Here is a 20097-nt window from a genome sequence, read left to right on the forward strand (position 1 = left end):
AACGTTATTACTTATTTATTAAATTTATAACGTCTTTTATATATCTCTTCTAGAGCTTTATAAGCGTAGAATTAGTAATAATAATATATCTAAATATATTACTCTAGAACTTATTAATAATATTAAAGAATAAAAAGTAGAAAAGATATTAGATAAGCGTAAGTGAAAAGATAAAGTAAAGTATCTAATTCGATAGATTAAATATTCTATTAAATATAATTAATAGATTATTAAGAAGAATATAAAATATATAAAGAAGTTATATATAATTTTTTAGAAGTTAAAATTATATAAATATAAGCGAAGAGTATAATAAATATAGATATAAAAAAGAGTTTAAAGGCTAACGATTTTAAAAATAGTTTAAAGAATTGTAAATAGTAAAATCTAATATACTCGAAGATATAGTAATAATAAATATATATAAAAATTTATATATCTAAAGATATAATATAGCTATTAAAATTAAATTAAAAATTATATAAGTTAAAGTCTTAATATAAGTAGAATATAGTCGAGATTCTATAATTTAATTTAATTATATTATTAAAGTAGTAGTAATTACTATATTCTTTATCTTCTTATTTTTATTCTAATTCTCGAAAAAAAAAGTAAAAAAATTATATCTATTAAGCGATTTCTTAAATAAGTAAGGTGAAGATAAACTAATAGATATATAGATAGTAGACTTATAAGAGATAACGTCGTTATTTAAGTTATCGTTATTATTATTATTAATAAACTTAATTAAGTTTATACTTAATAATATAAAGAAATTATAAGACAAATAATTAAGAGAAATTAATCTAGATATATAATTAATATATATATTATATTCGCGAAACGTATTATAAGAATATAGATAACTATTAAGAAATATATAATATTATATATCTTAATTATTATATTTAAAATACTTTATAGAATCTTTATTTAATTTAATTAGATTATAATAGAATCGAGCTTCTTATATTTCTTAAAGTAATTTAATATATATTAATATTATATTAATATTATATTTATAATTATAATAATATCTTTTAACTATTAAAGAGTAATAAAGAAGAGTTTATTAAGTTAAAGCTCGCGTAATATAGTATATTAATAGCGCGAATAAGTATATAATATAGCGTTTATAACGTCGATAATCTCGAGATAAATAAATATCTTTTAAGAATAAAATTAGTTAATATTTTATATTTACTATAAATTTAAATATATAATATAATTATATCGAAATATAGTTACTACGCTAATAGGCGTAAACGTCGCACTTCTTAAATATATTTCTATACTTATTAAAATAAGCGTTATAGATTTTAAAGTTATATTTAAAATTATAATAAATATAATAATAATAAATATTCTTTTTAAGAGAAGATATAAGGCTAGCGAAGCGCGTTATAATTAACTATTAAGCGAGTTATAAATATATTAAAAATACCTCTATAACGCTAGCTATTATACTTATAAAAATAATAACTATTTTAAGATTTAATAATATATAAGAAAAGCGTAAAGAGATAGCGTTATCTATACGCTTTAAATTAACGAAATAAATAATTAATATAATATCTAACGAAGTATTAATTAAAGAAAAACTTTAAATAAAATAAAGAAGTTATATTTAATAATATCTATAAATTTTAATAATCGCGGGCTTTAGATATTAATAAATATATACTACGCGATAATATAACGTATCTTAATAATAATAATAATAATTAATTTTAATAATAATAAATAATAAGTTATTAATAATAGACTCTATATATATAATTACTTTATAATATTCTATAGAAGCGTAATAAGAGTATATATATTATATAGCTTTTATAATTTATAAATTAATATTATAATATTTAAGAGTAATATTTAATATTTTAAAAAGTTATAAATTATATTATATTAGTATATAGCTAATCTAGAAAAAACTCTTTTTCTTATATTTTCTCTAAGATTTAAAGAGTTTTAATAAGTTTTTTTAATATCTATAATTTAGATATAGTATAAATTTAAGAACGAATTCTCGAAGAGAGAAGATAATATTAATTAAGATTTTTAAAGGAGACTTAATTATCGGGCGAAGCCGTAGCGTAGCTAAGACTCTTAGCGTATATAGACTTAATATAAAAACTTAAGAGAGCGATATCCTCGTTTTTCTTCTTACTTCTATAAGAATTAGTCTTACTACGAGATCGATATATATAAATATATATATATCTATTACTAAATTTATATTACTATATAACTCTAAATCTATTTATATTTAATTATATAAGTTCGTCTAATACTTAATACTATATAAGTAGACTAGATACTTAGAGAGAAGAATTTAAATTAGCGTTACGCTTTTAAAAACGTAGTTAAAATACCCTCGCTCGAGGGGGTAGTTCTATATATATTAGCCTTTATCTTCTATTATTATAAAAGAGATCTATACTTTTATAACGATTCTAATAATATTTCGAAGCTAAATATTATTATATAAATAAATATTTTAAAGAGAAAACGACCTTCGAAGTAGTAAAAAAGTGAGATTAAAGAGTAATTTCTTCGAAGTAAATATTACTTAAAATAGCTTATAGCGAAGTCTTACGATATCGAAGTATAGTTAAAAGAAAATTCTATAATCTAGTAGTTCTATATTAAGAAGATTCTATTATTATATCTTAAAGAAATATAGAAAGTTAAGCGAAAAACTAATAAAAAGTATATTCTTTAGAAGAATAATAATCTAAGTTATAATACTTAATTAGCTATAAACTACGTATAGGCGTATAAATAAAAGTATAATATTAAGATACTAGATTATTTAATCTAGTTATCGAATCTAAATTCTATAAAAGTTATATAGAATATTTTAAAGTAAAGAGTTTATTATAAGAAGTGAAAGAATAAGAATAACTTAAAAAGAGTTATTCTCGAGATATAAAAGGATATTTCTCTAGAAGAAATTTAGACTAGGATTAATAAAATATCGAAACGCTATATATAACTTATAAATAATAGTAGTAAGGATATTAAGTTAACTATATGGTGATTTGGTAGTGGTAGAATAGTAGAAATGTAACCAAAATGACCTGGAGAAGCTACGTCTAAATCTGGCCTAGCGTGTCCAATGACTTTTTGCACCCCCTGGTGGCGGACAAAGACGGCTGATCGAACTCCATCATCCTTGTAGAAGGTAGGCACTCCGATACTTGCGTCGTTGATTATCCTACCGCCAGGTGCGCTACTTAGCCTTCTCGAGCACGAGGCTTGTCACGCGAAAACAAAATTCTGGTTCATGGGATGGGGAGGAACGCGTGCCCATGTTGCCAGATTGCCAGATTCGAGAGATTCCGTTCTTAACGGGCCTCGCGGGTGCCAGAAATATCCGCACATCTAAAAATTGAAAAGTCGATGATAATTTCACAATTAAGAGCCCTAGCTGAAGGTTCTTGCAGATAATTGAAGGACCTCATCAATACAAATAGATCGCTCCGCAAAAATTTATCCTTGAAGAGAATAATCATCGAGTTCTCTCAGGCTCTCAACTGACAAGGTGGAGAGACTTCTTGGCGTGTGCGGAAAATTCTGGCACCCGCGAGCGGGCCCACCCCGCCCATCGCTGATAAAGGGAGTATGAAGCCGGCGATAAGTACTATCATCACGGCATCATTTTGTGTAGTGCACTCATAGCGCTCAGTCTATCCCGGAGTGGCATCCAGATTCTCCGTTGTCTTATTCATGCTGCAGCTGTCGAGCATGGTGAGTTTGCGAAGTGTTTCGTTAGGAAAAGACTTTCATACACCTAGCTACTAAAGGTGCGTGTTCCATGTTGTGGTGATTCTAGCGTTCGCCAAAGTGAAGGTAGAAGACAGCAGCAAGGGCGCTGTAACGTATTGCACAAGTAAGATGGTGCCGGATCGTGTTCCCAAGTCCTCTTGACCTTTATCCAGAAAGTGGGAAATACACAGTCCTGATATGTCAGGAAAACTCTTTCCAGATATCAAGTCTTTTTCACAAATACGACGCAAAACCCTCTGGGAGTTGGAGTCATTGACGCATATCGAATCTGCTCGTGGCCGCTGCCAAGGATCTGCATAGATGCGTAGTGTATGGCGCGCCAGGGAGCCTTCAGCAAACACGAATCAGATCGCGGTGGTAGCTGTGGAAGGTGTTGCTTCCGGCTAATCTAGAGTGGATTCCTGTGATGTATCTTACCATCCTAAGCACCAGATAGCATAGGCCGAGTACGAGATTTTAGAAATGCAGCTCTCTACATCTAAAACAACATTGGAACATTATTCGTCGCGAGACCAACTACGAGGTATATCATGTTCTAGACCGGCATTTTGCTTGCGCCGACGATCGACTCAACAATTCTGAACAGTTCCTCACGCCATGCAAAATCAACAGATTGGGACTTACGGCCTAGCGCCAATCCTATATGAACAGTGTTCAAACACCATCTAAAGCTTCGGAGCCGTTTCACCCAAGTTACAGCTCCCCCTACGCACATCTCAGGTGGTTTGCCTAATGATGTTTCAAAACCACGTCTTAGCTTGGCTCGGTGTCAGAGATGGCATCTCACAGTTTGCCAGAACATGGTGCTTTATCTTGAGCTACAAAAGCCACCGGTCGGGAGATTAATTCCACCCAGCGTTAGGAGTAGGCAATTTCAGTCCATGAAATACTGCGCCAGAGTCTTGTGACGCCATACACGGTTCCCTGGACCAGGTCACCTATTCCGTAAGATCGGGTTTCTCCACGGTCGCAGTAGAGCAGATCTCAAGGCTTGTGCAGATCGAGAGAGCAGGTTGCATATTCGACTTTGGATTTTTGGACAAAAGCCCATTTCTGTTGGAAAAACGGGTGTCTGTAGTATACTATGTCTTGGCTTGCTATTCGTTTCAGGGGCGGGACTTCTCGAACCTTTTTGGGTGTGCCTGACATTTGTACCAGTTATAGCTTCATGCCTCCCCAAATATTCTTTCAAGATACTAGGTCCGCTACCAGACTTCATGTCACTTAGTAGTTGGTACTCCCTCAATTGTTTAAATCTCCTAGTCAAGATTTCTCGGGACAACGCCCGATAACCCAGAGTTTTTTTGAAGTTACCTTTCGGCGTGCGTTGAGAATACCATCCACGGACGGACTTATAATTGCATGATCGTTACTTCTCTCCAATCTTTTCATTTTCCATGTAAACCAAACCAGCAACAACATCTGACATATCTTATACCTGCTTAGTAGAGTACAGACCTTGAACTGCTCTGTGAAGTATTTATCAGCCAAAGTAGTTGCCCCAAACAACTGCCCTGAAAACACGTCTTCCACCATCCTCGCCAGTCCACCCAACGAAAGATACCAACTTCGCGTTATTGGACTAAGAGGCAGTGTTCTGCGTGGAGTAGAAATACCACGAGCATACGGTCCCCTCTCGATCAAGCTTGAATGATTATCAAAAGAATTTAGCTGCGACCATCGCGATCACGAGGTTTCCTCAAATAGCTCAAGACCATTACTCTTTTATCGTGGGCCAGGATGGAGCATACAGTGCCGGAACTCAGCGCTGTTACGATGGAGATGAGACTGTTAGTTAGTCTATGTGGATTAAGTGAGAGATTGCTCTTTTGAGCTGCAAAATCTTACGGGCAGCATGTCGATTGATTGGGTTCTGACTTTCACTTCGACTCTCTTTGGCGTGTTGGAGAGTGAGATCTTCCTTCTTTGGCCCGGGCTCGTTGCGAGAGCTCGCTTTGAAAGGTTCCACTTTTTCCTTCACCGCTATGGTACCGGTTCTGAATCTATTCTCCGCCCCCGCAAAGTCCCTACCCATGCCTCAGACTGCCTCAGCCATCGCGCAGTCCTGTGAAAAGGATCCCCAACTTGCTGATCAGGAATAAGGTCTCATACAACTGGATACCTATGCAAGAGTCGCGAAACTCAATTTCCTACTTCTGCATATTGAATCCAAAAAAAATCCGATATTAGCACAAGAACTTTAGAGGACGATTAGGACTGGAGGCCAAGTTCAGGCTTTCGCTCGACCATTTGAGTTTGGCAGAATAACAGGTATCTCAATGATTGCCCTAGATTGACTTTCCATGTGAAGAAGTTTTCAGCCGGCAAAAATAGGTCATTCGTGCCCGGTGCTTTGGCCATGGTTCGACTCGATGCCAGGCCAGCATTTCAGCTTCTCTGCCTGACTCGTATGCTCTGCACTGACGGGCGGAAAGTGGAATAGATTGGCATTACATCGAAAAACTCCTCTTCTTTGAACAACTCGTTCTTCAATGGATGCCTTGGGGTCAAAGGGTCAAAGCTCCAGATTTGTTCGGAAAGAGCAAATGCGACTTGGAGAATCCTGGGATACAATAACTTTAGGCAGTCTCGGCTAGATACTTCTCGAACCTTTAGTAGCATTGGACGCTCACTGGTGATTCCACCAACAATGTCTCCACGGAACGTCACACTGCAGTCTCATCGAATGTTATGTAATGTAATTAATTCTTCCGGAGAATTTATCTCTGAACTATCTGAACTATAACCTAAAGAGTAAGAAATGAGATCTCCCTTCTCATTTGGGTTTTCCCCGCACCAAAACAGAGGACCGAATTAAGCGATCTAACCCTTTTAGTGCTGTCAACCAACGCTCAGACCCCCAAATCGGAACATTCTCGCTTCTAGAAGACGCTATACTATAACCTCTAGCTTAGCGCCAACGTTGATAAACAACTTTATCGACTTACTACACAACATCATGGGCACGGGCATCGGCACCTCACCGGATTACACTGTAGCTGACAGCACGAAAAATGGCCACCACAAGATGCTTAAAGTCCTCCCGACAACACAAGAGTGTCCATGTTAAAGGCGAGCAAGATGTAAATTTATCATTCAATGAGATTGACAGTGGAGTAAACATGGCTGGCTAGCAAGCGCGTGCCATACTCATCTTCCCTCAGAGCATGCTGTCTCCGCTATCAGCGATCCGTCATACCTCTGGCGCTAAAACAAAAAGCCCGCCATGGCTACTAGAAGTAGAGCATGCTGAATCGGTGGTGCTCAGGCCATCTTTACATCTTACGAGGAGACGAGACCGTCAAAGATCTCAGCCGATCCCTCAGAGGCTGCTCTAGCATGGCGGGGAAACCTGAGCTTGGACGCACTTCGAGCTTGGAAGCTGGCATGGATTGTGGCATAAATACGTCCTTCCGTCCTTGTAAAGTCATGTACCAGTGTACAGAGATCGTTCCTCAATTCGCATTCCCAGTCAATCCTAACTCAGGATTCTTCAATATGCGCTCCTCTACACCGAGTCCGCTCGCGGCCTTCATGCTATTTGCGTCCTCTGTCCTCTGTCAGAACCCCACAACTACGACGATCAACCTTGGCTGTTACACCTCAACAGGCATAACTAGCCAAAAGTCGGTGCCCGTTGTCGTCTACACTTCTACTGTGACAGGTATGTTTTAGCTTGGATAATGTCTCCCATTTTTGGCATCGAGGTTGAAGAGCCAAAATACTGTCGAGCATTACGGGGGCCACTCTTTTCTCAAGATCCTTCTTTGCTGACTCCGAGTTCTACCAAGACACAATCACTTCGACCGTAGATATTGCGACGACTGCGACGCTAGCAATCGGGATCCCGGTCAAAACGACCATAGACAAATTGGTACGTATTTCGGACTGATACCTCACAAAAGAATGGGGCAGCATGAATCTTAGGAAAATTCCGGGATCAACAATACCTTTTTGGCTCATGCGGCTCCTGCAGTTGAAAGAAAATGTATTGACCAAAGCCTCTAAATAGAACCCCATAACCTCGACAACCACTCTTCCAGCCAAAACTACGACAGTACTAGTCACCACGGCATTGCCTAAGATTACTGTTACAAAGGTGACATCAACGAGTACAGCGACTACAATTAGGTATGTACATTCACTTCTTCCCCCCCGCCGCAATGTATACATACCCCTACCATAAGCAATATTCCTCAACCAGAAAAAATTTCATAATCTCTAGAAAACTAAGAGTACTGATCTCAACCTTTCAAAAGCACAATCACTCCATCTATCGCCTCGACTGCCACTTGGACAATCACACCACCACCTGTCACCGTAACATCCACCTCGCTAGTCACTGCACTAGGCGCAACGACTACAACAACAATCACACCTGGTTGGGACCGCCTAAAGCGGCATCCAGCACCGACGCCAGCTGCACCCCTTTTCCCCCGAGCCCATGCCATTGACCGCCGAGGGGGCTTCCCGCAGACGGTGTATTGCGGAGTACGTATTGCCCGAGACCCAATTCTTGGCTCTTCAAACTGCAGTCGGAGTCACGGGATTTGTCCTGAGAGCCGGCAGCTCCGCAGGACTATCCCAGGCGCAAACCTTTTTCTTCTATGGGCAATGCTGACTTCGACTTTTTTGATGCAGGCCGAAGTCTACGTTCGTACCACAAAGACGATTACGTCGGTTACGGTAAGTTATCCCTCGCCAGACATACTCATCCCCGGACTTGATTTTGGGCGACATGGTTTTTACCGGTTCACCTTTTAGGTTTCCATGACAGGCAAGACACGCTGACTTGATCAAACAGCACACGGCCGTGAGCTATGCCACTACAACCTCGACCTTTACCGCGACGATCAATGAGGTCGTGAGCACTCAGACAATCACTCCAGTACGTTTACTCCGAGCCCAACCCCCCCCCCCTTTGGCTCCTGAAGTCCAAAGACAAGTACGCCTTGGAGTGTCTACAATGAATTTATCTTCCAAGGCCCATATCATACTTTAAGCCAAGCAACGCTAACTCAAACTTCTACGCAGGCGATCAGCACGATAAGCTCGACCGTCACAGTCGCTTCAACCGTAGTCTCGACCTGCTTCGAGGGTGAAAAGACTACCGTATGTATCCACATCCTCAATCTCTACCCTTCCAGACTCGAGTGACACACAAGCTTTCCTGATCCTTCGCCGCACCCAAGCTCCAGACCACAGACATCCCCTTCCGAACAAGCAAAACTAACTTCTCGATCTCACCAGACAACAACACAGTTCGTGACTCAGACGAAACCTGTTTCCACAGTCACAGTCACCGCCTCTCCCTCGACCGTCACCAGCACCGTCACCAGTACCATCACTTCGCCCCCAAGTAAGTCTTCCCCAGCCCTGCATTTACCCCAGCGGTACCGCATTGAATCGCACAACAACAATCCTCGTCAGGAGACAAACGCCCCGCTCGCTATCTACCAGATACCCCGTCCACCCCAAGACTCTATCATATCCGCCTAGGATGCAAACACTAACCAACGTCTCCAGCAACCATCACAGTCACAGTCATAGCGACGCCGTCTCCGTCCTCCTCCCTCCTCCTCCCTCCTCCTCCTCCTCCTCCCTCCCTCCCTCCCTCCTCCCTCCCTCCTCCTCCTCCTCCTCCTCCTCCTCCTCCTCCTCCTCCTCCTCCTCCTCCTCCTCCTTGTCCTCCCCCCTCCTCCTCGTCCTCCTCCTCCTCCTCCCCACCGTCCGCAGCCACAACCACCGCGGGCTCCCCAACCTGCACGAACACTGAACCCAGCCCGACCTGCTCCGTCGTCTCGAACGGTAAGGTCACATTCACGCAGTATTACTCCGGCACCGGATACACCGAAAACCCCGACAACCCCGGGAATAAATTCCCGGCGGTTTTCCCGCCTTACACCACTACTTTGTGCGTTATAATTTCCCTCTCCTCCTCCTCCTCCTCCTCTCCTTTCCAATCCATGAGCGCACTCTCGTCGTCGTCGTCAGGCATGTTGCGACAGTCGTTGCGGTCGTTGTCTTCCTTGCTGCTGCGGAAGACCCCCCCCCGCCCCCCCCCAGTATCGAATAGTTTCCTTCTTTCATTCCGCCAAACTGACTCCCATCCACACCTCTAGTGACGACGACGACGTGTGCTCGCTGATCCAAACGTGCGCCACCGCGTGCGGCTACGACTATCCCGCCGGGTACGGCAGCTTCGACCTGCACTATTCCTGCTCCGAGGACCAGTGGTACTGCGTACAGTACGCGGACGGGGTGGTTCCCAACCCGGATTATTTCAACGTGGCCGATCCGGACGTGGGGGCTGTGTACGGGTTCACTGGTTAGGTGGGTGAGGGACGGGGGGGGGGTTTAGCGGTCGGTGGTGGATGCAAGAGTGGTGGGTCGTGTTGGTTGTTTGTGCTGTTGAAAATGCTCGCTCTTGGATCGTCATAGTATCTGAGCTACACCTGCCACCCCCCACCTCATGACCTTCCCCCAGTGAACACATCACCCCACCTACAACCTCGCCCCACAACCCCGCAGCACTCCCGCGGCCGGCCACCCTTCCCTAAACATCCAACAGCCCTGCATATGCCGTCCGGAAAGCCGTACACCATCTTTCCCCAAACCACCTCGATAGCATTGACCAATCCATCCACAACGCATTCGAACCCACATTCAAACCCCCCCTTCCCAACCACCTCCATCCACCCACGCACTCACTCCCCACCGCACCACCGCCTCCGCCCCCCGATCGCACTCATTCGAGCCTACATTCAAAAACGCCCCCTCCCAACCACCTCCATCCACCCACCCACTCCCTCCCCACCGCACCCACGCCTCCGCCCCCCAATCGCACTCACCCAGGGCCCCATACTCCAAACCCTCCCGGCACCATCACCACATTCCCACCCTCGACAACGCTATAATCCATCCCATTCCATCCGAATCTCGCCCCGTTCCTCCGACAAAAACCGTGCTCAAGTCTTCAACGCCCACCGTCCCGTCAAAAGTCGACACGGAACCAGCGTCGTGTGGATCGATGGTCCCGCCGCCTCTGTGCAACCAGCGCTGTTGGGCCTGCGTCACCACGCCGTGGATCTGTCTGTTCGGAGAGAGATGGCGACGCGCCGTCACGCGCACGGTGTCACAGCCTCGCGGACGAAGGGCGGAGTCGCGGGACCGAGGAAATTTGGACCTGGATGATGGAAGTTGATCGTGGGATTAGGTAGTTTGGAACGGAGATTTGGGCGAAGTTGGTGGTATATGCTGGCGCTGCGTCAAGAGGCTTGATTGTGATTTCTTTGGCACTGGGATCGGATTAGTAGATAGATGCTTGATTTGAAGGTTGGTGTTTCGTAGGTATCTACCGGTGGGTTTACAAGTTATAAGATGGGATTGACTATCCATCGGGTTCTTATCGTCACCGTGTGGCCGAGCTTCCAAGTGCGAGTGGCTGCATGGGCGGATCTCTGCCGTCCGTAGCGACGTTTGAACGGTATCTCGGTTGGCGGTGGATGGCTCAGGGTCGCGGAACGGCTGGGCGATAGTTAAAGTATTTGGGTTTGAGGCCGGAACTGGATCGACCACTTGATTATGAACCTTCCACTGATTAAATACCATATGTACAGAAACCTATCATCAATAACTAGTGGAACGGTTTCAAAAAGCACAACATCAAATTGTCGCCGGGCAAGATGAATGACTCGGAGGCTGTTTCTAGTCATTTCGTAGTATATGTAATAGAACAGTCGTACATGTAATCTCAAAACTCATATCGATAAGGATACGGTGTGAAAAAAAGAGGCTATGGTTCGACACGCTAAGAGACAACACGTGACTCAATCTTACGACGCGAAGGTGCAATAGTCATGAGGTCTCGAATTTCAACAGTGCTGTGAACCTGGTGGGGCGGAAGACTCGCTTGTTTTGGCCACATGAAAGGTCAGAAGTTGCATGTCAGGACTATCAGTTGAACCAGTCGGGACAGTTGGTTTCCAGAACGTAGCTGTTCCAACTACCAACCGTCAGACCTCCAACAGCATCATTACCCGCTAGAAACCGATGGTTTAATTGATAGTGGAGCAGTTATTTGATGTATCAGCGCCTTCACTAATCCCGGCGTCGAGGGGTTTTTGAATCATGGCGTCCTTGGAACTCCTTCCGTAGACTCTGCTCATGAAGAGCTGTTCCTCAAAAGCCAACGGACGATGTTCGATGTCTTCCTGACTCCGAGAACTTTCGGAGCTATACCGGTGATCGATCGTGGTAGACATAGAGGAGGCCGCAGGTGAGTCGATCGTGGAAGCGCTTTTATCAAATTCTTGGATCTGCTCTTTTGATTCTTGCAGCAATTGTCCCGTTATTCGCTATGCAAGACTGCAGTACGTTAGCGCAAGAGCTGAACCAGTCTCAGTCGGCAGTACACATGTGGTCAGGAAAGCGGCCAGAGCGAAGGAGTATTCCGCGTCGGCCTGCTTTCGTACTCGAACAATTCGTGGACAATTAGTCGAACAATGCGCATTGACTGGTCTGAAATATTTATTGGAGTCGATGTGTTCAAGAAGTTATGCCAATACGATGGTCTATCCTAGCAACGGCTGCCTTAGGACACGAGAGAGAGGCCAAAAAAACATATGAGTATGACTTTGAGTGAGGCTTTAATGGGATGAAGGTCACTTATAGGTCCAGGCTCAAAGCCTTAAGAAGGAGGCTCATAGATGCTTATTGGCTGACGCAGCTTTAAAAATCTTCCAGGGTATTTCCAAGAGTTTTAATGATCATCTCTAGAGCTTTGAGCAATTGTCGCAATCGCTCAACGAAACCGTCGTCATCCACACCACCATCCGATTCGTATGCCTGAGACCATTTCTTTATCCGGGACCAAGCCAGCTGTATGTTGTCCAAGCTTGAGGCAATCGACGTAGCCGTGAGCTGAGCGTTTTCAGACGTCCCTAATACGAGTTGAACATCCGCGGATCCGGACGGCGACGATTGCGAGCCAAAGGACTTTCCACAGTTATCAGGACTTCGAATGTGCCCGCGGTTAGGCGCGAGGGGCTCCGAAGCTGATGATGCCGACGAGTTTGCAATACTCCCGTAGATTTGACCTGGAGTTACCTCATATCCGCCGTTTGGCAATCCACCCACAACTAATGATTTGATGTGCTCGATAATTTCCTCTTTGTTGGACATGATGTGAGCCATTGAGACGTCCTCAGCCAGAAGTTCGGTCTTAAAGATCATCCAAACATCATCTTCGTGAGTTTCAATCTGCGAAAGCAAAGACGTGGTGGACGCCACAGAAACAAACCTCTGTTGAGCTCGAGCGCCATCGTCTTGGAGGATCCGAGCCTAGGTTTTATGAAGCTGCGTCTCGATACGAGCAACTGCTGATCCTTCCAAGCTGAGGAGGAACATACTGATCGTGGAGGCATAAAAGGTCAACTTGCCCCGAAGGGAATCCAGATCACTCGAGCCGACTTGCTATGCGTCCCAGATTCGAGTGAATTTACCATGATCATCGTTGAGACTGCTGTGTTTGTCTATCATGCCTTAAAGTTCTTGCATCGTCGTTCTGCAGTTTCTGATGATACCAACAAGCTCAGGCTTTCTCTTCACGCCTTTTTTGTTCAAGAGAGAATGGGGATATTTGGCATCATCAGACAGGCTATTGATCGCGTATCGCATGGATCGTACCTCTCTCGATATCTCTTTGGTACTCTTCTGGTCCATCTTTGCATGCTTCGTAGACACCTTTAGCAATGTTTGAGGCTGCTAGAAAGTCACCGACACCGAAACCAAAAGACATTACAGCAAGAAGCGTTGTTTATTGAGAATGAGCGTCTCCGATAAGCAAAGTGGACAAATCTCAAAGGATGAGGAATTGTCTACGGGGTCCTTGGAGGCTGAAGTGGGGGCAGTTGCGGCTCAAGCCCCAATATCAGTGAGCCTTGACGCTGGCATTACAAATGGGTTCATGGTGCTTGAGTTACTCATTCAAATTGACCTATTTCGAGTATCCCACGACTCATAACATTGCCTACATTCACCGAGGGTGTATGTCGACGTTGTCAGAAAGAGGTGATTCTAATAATTGTTGACGATAGACAGCCGTGACATCTCGTTGCATTTGTATGTAACTGCTCTTGATATATAATGGCAGCCATTATGTATACAGCCCCAGTCTATCAGGCGTACAGCCCCAGTACGTGGATAAGCGGTGGGTTGTTCTTTGCGATTCATCGTGAAAACCTGCCTACAACAATAGAGTAAGGTAGTTTCAGTACTCAGACTCTATTCGGAAGGGTTGGTGGTAGTGATAGGTCGGAAAAACCTTTTTTCCGGGCCGAAATTTCGTCATACCCTTCCCTTAGAGTCTGAGTAGGAAACCCTGGAATCGCTACATTGACCGTTATTTTGTATGGGATCCTCACCAAAATTGACCGAAATAGAAAATAAATAGTTTCTTTTAAATATAACTTTTTATTAAGAATTCTAATAAAAAAATAATCTTTTATAAAATAACTATTTAAATATCGTAGAATTAGATTTTTTTTTTCGATTTTTAATAAAATAGCTTAATTAATTATTTTTGAAAGATTTAAATTAGAGTTTTAAAAATTATATTTTTAACCCCCCTCTTATTTTTTAACGTGCACCGGCAAAACTCTAAAAATAATATCAAAATACTCGTTATATTTATAAGTCTATTTAAGAATATTATTATAGAATTCTCTGGGCCAGATTTTACACATTAATATTTCTTATATTTTTATCTAAAATTTATTTATCTAAGCTATTATCTTAAATAATTTATTAAATAATTTATAATTTTAAATTATTATTTAATAATTTATAGATATAAGTAAAGATATATAAAGTTTTATTAATATTATTTTTTAATTTATCTAATTATTTAAAGATTTTAAGATTTTTAGAAAAAAAATTAAAAAGCTTAATAACTTTAAAGACTTCGAACTTCAAATTTAGAAAATTTATTATATTATTATTATATATATTAAGAATATATTTATAAATTTTTATAAAAAGTGATGGTTCGGTTATCGAGTAATAATATATCGAAGTTATAGATTATTAAGTCTTTAAAATAGTTTCGGGGTAGCTTCGGGGTAGCTCGCTCCGGGGCAAAGCTACCCCGGAACTTACTAATGCTGATATATACCCAGGGGTAAATATCTCATATCAGTCAAACCACCAAAAAAACGAGGCTTGGCAGGGTTTCCTACTCAGACCCACTGCGTGGGGCCTTTTCTGAGACTAAGAGTAAGGTAGTTCTGAGGGCGAAGCACTGCGGCATGACTCGCTAGCGTGGCTGATCTTTGCTGTTTGCACACCAACTTCAAAGCTAAGGCAACCCCGCGAATCCGCCCACGAACACGCCCCAAGGTAAAGTATAGAGCATCTACATACCCTAGCATCACATACTCACGCACATTCATCATCTGAACAATCCTCATCCTCTTCAACTCTGTACTTCTTCTCCACTCCGAACGAAAGCATTCTGAGGATGCGATAAGACCTCGGCATGTCTACTCTCAGCTTCCACAACTTCTCCTGGAAAGGCGACCCCAAATGGTGGAACGCCTCCAGCTGGACTGGCTACGGCCCCATCGTCGTCTGCGTCATCTTCGCAATAGCTATCGTACAAGTCGTGTGCGGTTCCATCTGGATAGTCCAGCTAGGTAATCATTTGACAGTGTACGCTCTGCTCCGCTTCACCAATCGAATGTTCGAGCCCCTCCCGTACCATCATTACGCTGAAACAATCACAGGCCAATGATCATACAAACATTACTCATACCAGGCTGTTCCTTCTTCAATGCCATCCCTTCCATCCATCTACACATGCTGCTCCGCAACAATCCTCCTAAAATGGCCATCTGGTTCTCCTCCATCTTCGTCATCCTCTACCTCTGCTCCGCGATCCTCTCCCTCGCCGCCTGCGCCGGCTCATCCCCCACCGGCATCCCTCACGGCCTGCGCCGCGCCGAATGTCCTCAGGGCACCCCTGGCGGCCCGGAGCATGGTGTTAGTAAAGCGGTCTGGGATACGATGGTCGTGTTTCAATTCTTCTCGGTGGTAGGCTACGGGTTACATGGTAGTATGGCGTATAAGGTGCATAGGGTACTGAAGGGGCGGAGGGAAAGAGGCGAGATAGAAGCACTGGATCCGGAACAGGAGGAGGCGAGGAGGCAGAAAGCTAGGGATCTGTGGCAGAAAAACTATCGAATGGAAGGTCTATAGACGGGTTGCCCGTGGGAGAAGAATGGATCTGGATGGTGGGATCTTGGATCTTTGGTGTTTGAAGTACAGGTTGGGACGATCATGAATGGCAATTTTGAGAGGCGGTAACATATTTTGTAAACTAAGTCGAAGGCCGAAATACCTACAGCCCCCACTGCCACAGAGAGCGTGGTACGTCGACGAACATGGCTCGAACGAGGAATTCTAAATGCCAACCCAGACAGGGAGTGGTCATGGAAGCATGGGCAGTTTGGGCGTTGGCGCTTCTTTCCTCACTGGAGCTGCATTCAGTTGGAGCATCATGAGCTGAATAGGTGAGAGGAACTAGTTGATCTCAATAAGCCAACACTGGAACCCCACAGGCTAGTCTTCTTCTTCTTCAGTTCTTGGGTGATATCCTCCAATAGAAGGGCAAGTTCTTTGCTAAGTCTCTTCGCTACCATACCAACATCGTCTGGTATTGCCTTGCGCTGTGTGTCTCCTCGGTTATGACAAGCTCGGCGCATATGTTGTACAACTGGACAGAAACCGCGAATCGCTTATGAAGGGAGCTCGGTCTGACTAACCTGGATGTATCCCGAGATGGTCATGAAGATAGAGAGTTTCATGTTCTGTCCCATTCTGTTGTTGTGAAATCCGGATTTTATAGTACATCACCACGTGCGCGATGCTACGCTCACCTGCTTCCTTTCCAAGAGCTGTCTGAATCGACAGCAACACCACCCACCACAAAATCCGATCCAACACAGCCACAGCCCCGGAAGCACCACCAAACCTCCCACACTTCCCCGAGCAATCACCGCTACGCGTCCCCCCTACTCCTCATCCTCGTTTCGACACGTTTCACATCTCCAATTCACGGCGATCAAGCACGCATGGCTCACGAAATCTTGGCAACATGACAATCTCCACAAGATCCCTTCGATCCGCCTCGCATTATTCCTCCCTGATTACCCTCTTCAGACGCGCACGAATCCACACCGACCTCTCCGCCCACGGATGGAATGTCCGCTTCACGGCCAAAACCAGCCTGATGCCCTCTAACTGGTCCCGCCGCCCTCTCCCTCGAACAGTCTCATCAACTTGTCCTCGTATAACGACCCTCCATGACCCCCCAAGGGTTAGAGAGGGAGCCCCGTCACCGTGGGTCCATTACTAAATCTCGGGCTAATGACGCCGACCTTCAAAACCACTACTGGGAAAATCAACAATGGAATTGATAACTTGCTGGAGGCCGTGCCGACGCTGTAAGATACCTGTAGTAGAGTGCGGGAGACGGCGTTCAGCTTCAGCGTAGTGGACCAGTCCGACGATGGATCCGACGATTGATATTTGTCGCGGTGCTGGCGGGGAGCGATACGGCTTCGAGGGCTTCACCTACGCCTGGGCCGCTTGAGAGGGCGAGGATTGGATGGTGCGGGAAGTCGAGTTGGATGTCGGCATCCTGGCCAGAACGAGCTTCTGCCCGCGCATTAATTTATTTGTTCGGATTCTGAGAAGCTCGCTCTGAATACTCGACGGCTATGAATGCTGTGTGATTATTTACGTGTCGATGCGTCATGCTTGTCGTGAGTTGTGGCCGAATTTCATGATAATGATTACTGGTCGCAGATCCAATTCCTCAGATACACTCCACGAGACCGGGCACTGCGCGCTTTCAAAAACCACGGTCGAAAAAGATAATGGATCTGTTCTCCCAATATTAAATGATACTACCTCCTCGAACCCGAAGCCGCCCCTTTCATCCAGCTCTCCCAGCATGCCACCGCCGTACTGCAGCCCTCAAACGAAACCCAGGTACCTATCTAGTAGTTCACCGCCACTTCAACACGATCCCTTCGAGTTTCACCGCCCTGCCTGTCTCGTGGTCTCATATTCTGAAGAAGCAGGGGGGGCCTGCGGCTGGTGTTGCAGTGGCGATAGCGATGGTAGATGACGCTTGCGTATATAAGGGTGGCGATGTGGGAGAGACTGCTCGCGAGGACTGTCAACAGGGATCGATGTTGGCAAGCAAAATCTCATGTTTTTTTCAAAAAAAGATTTGGCGGTTGAGGAAGGGAGAGAGGAAGGAAGGGATGGGGAAACTGGACTCACAGCGTCAGGGCGGCAGCAAGGACATAGCGAGTCCAGCCATCCACGGGTTGGAGTTGATACTCGCTGCTGTTTATCAGGGAGGTTTCCGCCGCTTGGTTATAGATTGTGACGACGATGAAGTATGTGGACCAGAAGAGCGTCTTTGCGGTCTGGAAGATCAGGTAGGTCAGGGGTTGGAGATTGCGTTTGGCGTAGAGGAGGATTTCCGTGAGGGTGAGGACAAAGGTCGTGATGCAGAAGAGGACGTATACGACATCGATGCTATTGGGAAGGTTAGTTCGTGAGCGTTGGTTTCTAGAATGTAGGAGAGGTCTGGGTACGGTGTGAGCGGTGGAGAGGCCGCTATGCTGAAGACGAGCCAGCCGAATATGGCGGCTGTTAGGAGGCTCTGGAAGATCCATAGAGGGATCAGAATGTGTTTTCGCCATGGTGAACGGCGTGGTGGTGCCATTGAGGTGTTCGATGAGGATGGTGGAGGGGAAGAGTGCATTGGACGGGGAGAAATGGAAAGCAAGAGGCCCAATAATCGTTGGTATTGTTTCCGATATCTGTCTTTTTGAGACAGGAGACTGCTCTCGCCGAAAGGAGATGTCTCAACTTGTTCCAAGACATAGCCAAAATGGGTGAGTCAACCGAAAGCGAAGGGTTTGATGAGCAAAACGGGACATGGATTGGATATGTTTGAAGCCACAACACCTTCAAAGTATTGCTTTCCGATCCACGAAATATTATGGTCGGAGACGGCAAAAACAAACGGTACCAAGAGTGCAGACCCTGGGGATTGGTCAGTTTGCGGTGCTCTCAAGCTTCATGCCCTGCAGCGTTGAGAAATCTAGACATAGAGATTTCATGACCTATGTGTTAGATATTGAAACACTGGGTAGGCACGAGCTTATTACCCAAAACACCATTGGTTTCAGCGACGATGGCGGCGCATTTGATCAGGACTCTAGTATAGGATGATGGAGTTGCACTCAACTGTTGATGTACTCCAACAAGTCTTGCGCCGAACTGAGCTCAGCCGTAGGCTTCGCGAGTAGTCTCTTTGTAGCTTCAAAGGGGTTCTGTGCATCGCCGAAAAAGCGCTTGGTATGTCTTGACTCCGCCTCCACTCGAGCATCCGAGTAGTCCTTCGCTAAGTCGCCTTTTATACTAAGCCCATCATCAGCTAGACTCACACGAAACTTTATTTGACAGGTTATGCAGGCCACTTACCGTGCATGTAAACGACTGCTCTTTTGGTGCTCCACATTGCGTGCGGAACGCTGTGAGACATATCTCTGTATGAAGCATAAGTTGAAATGCATCGTTCCGGTAACTATAAGCACACCTTACGTATTCGCATCTCCAACCATGAAGACTCCAGGCACGCTTGACTCCATATTATCATCCACCTGGACCGTAGCATCAATCTCGTTACTCAGCTTCAAATTCAACTTCGTCGGAAGATCCGAAGGCAGTCCTGCAGGGAAAGCCCTTTTGATACCATTCCGTTCAATGCTTTCTTCATCTGTTAAAGTGATCCTGAAGTCATCATCGTGGTCTGCTGTGGAGCGGTCTTTGCACGAGGCTGCCAATCGCGGCTACCATGAAATTGTCCGACTGCTTTTGGCTCACAGCGCCAAAGGAAAATACAGGAGCCTTTGGGTTCCATTTCGTGTCGCAAGCAGAGGTGGTTATGAGCCTACACCCAATACGGTAGGCCCGGACGTGGGAATAGCGTCTGAGGACTGAGGCAAGCTGGTGGGGACAGCGCTAGAGGTATCTGCAGCTCTGGATAGTAGAAGGGAGATCAGGGCGATGCGTCTTTCACGGGGTGGAGACCCTGGCGTGCTTTGTTATGGAGCCTGAAAGGAAATCGAACAATGGTCTTGTCCTTTGAGGAAACAACCTGTAAGCATCGACACAAAGAAGGTTGGCAATGAACTATGAAGGACAAGCAACGACAATAGCATT

The 20097-nt window shown here is 44.4% G+C and overlaps 6 protein-coding genes across 6 annotated transcripts; 3 read left to right on the top strand and 3 right to left on the bottom strand.

Annotated features, from left to right (window-relative positions):
* Positions 1-6751: 6751 nt before the first annotated feature.
* Positions 6752-8949, top strand: HO133_000150 (uncharacterized protein; the record flags this gene model as incomplete). The annotated part of the gene is made up of 7 exons (XM_037291090.1): positions 6752-6851; positions 7061-7456; positions 7857-7923; positions 8052-8283; positions 8434-8478; positions 8597-8680; positions 8827-8949. The coding sequence occupies 7 exons, from the start codon at positions 6752-6754 to the stop codon at positions 8947-8949; spliced, it is 1047 nt and encodes a 348-aa protein (XP_037152525.1).
* A 387-nt stretch (positions 8950-9336) lies between these two features.
* On the bottom strand, positions 9337-9790 carry HO133_000151 (uncharacterized protein; the record flags this gene model as incomplete). The annotated part of the gene is made up of 2 exons (XM_037291091.1): positions 9337-9553; positions 9696-9790. The coding sequence occupies 2 exons, from the start codon at positions 9788-9790 to the stop codon at positions 9337-9339; spliced, it is 312 nt and encodes a 103-aa protein (XP_037152526.1).
* A 2732-nt stretch (positions 9791-12522) lies between these two features.
* HO133_000152 (uncharacterized protein) lies at positions 12523-13591 on the bottom strand (the record flags this gene model as incomplete). Its single annotated transcript, XM_037291092.1, has 2 exons — positions 12523-13118; positions 13480-13591. 2 exons carry the CDS (start codon positions 13589-13591, stop codon positions 12523-12525), a joined length of 708 nt encoding a protein of 235 aa, XP_037152527.1.
* Positions 13592-15328: 1737 nt separating this feature from the next.
* Positions 15329-16047, top strand: HO133_000153 (uncharacterized protein; the record flags this gene model as incomplete). Its single annotated transcript, XM_037291093.1, has 2 exons — positions 15329-15501; positions 15576-16047. The coding sequence occupies 2 exons, from the start codon at positions 15329-15331 to the stop codon at positions 16045-16047; spliced, it is 645 nt and encodes a 214-aa protein (XP_037152528.1).
* Positions 16048-18122: 2075 nt separating this feature from the next.
* Positions 18123-18826, top strand: HO133_000154 (uncharacterized protein; the record flags this gene model as incomplete). The annotated part of the gene is made up of 2 exons (XM_037291094.1): positions 18123-18413; positions 18707-18826. 2 exons carry the CDS (start codon positions 18123-18125, stop codon positions 18824-18826), a joined length of 411 nt encoding a protein of 136 aa, XP_037152529.1.
* A 289-nt stretch (positions 18827-19115) lies between these two features.
* HO133_000155 (uncharacterized protein) lies at positions 19116-19795 on the bottom strand (the record flags this gene model as incomplete). Its single annotated transcript, XM_037291095.1, has 3 exons — positions 19116-19293; positions 19477-19699; positions 19759-19795. The coding sequence occupies 3 exons, from the start codon at positions 19793-19795 to the stop codon at positions 19116-19118; spliced, it is 438 nt and encodes a 145-aa protein (XP_037152530.1).
* Between the last annotated feature and the right edge of the window lie 302 nt (positions 19796-20097).

This window comes from Letharia lupina (genome assembly GCF_014066315.1).
Source record: "Letharia lupina isolate WasteWater1 chromosome Unknown contig_10, whole genome shotgun sequence".
NCBI lineage: Eukaryota > Fungi > Ascomycota > Lecanoromycetes > Lecanorales > Parmeliaceae > Letharia > Letharia lupina.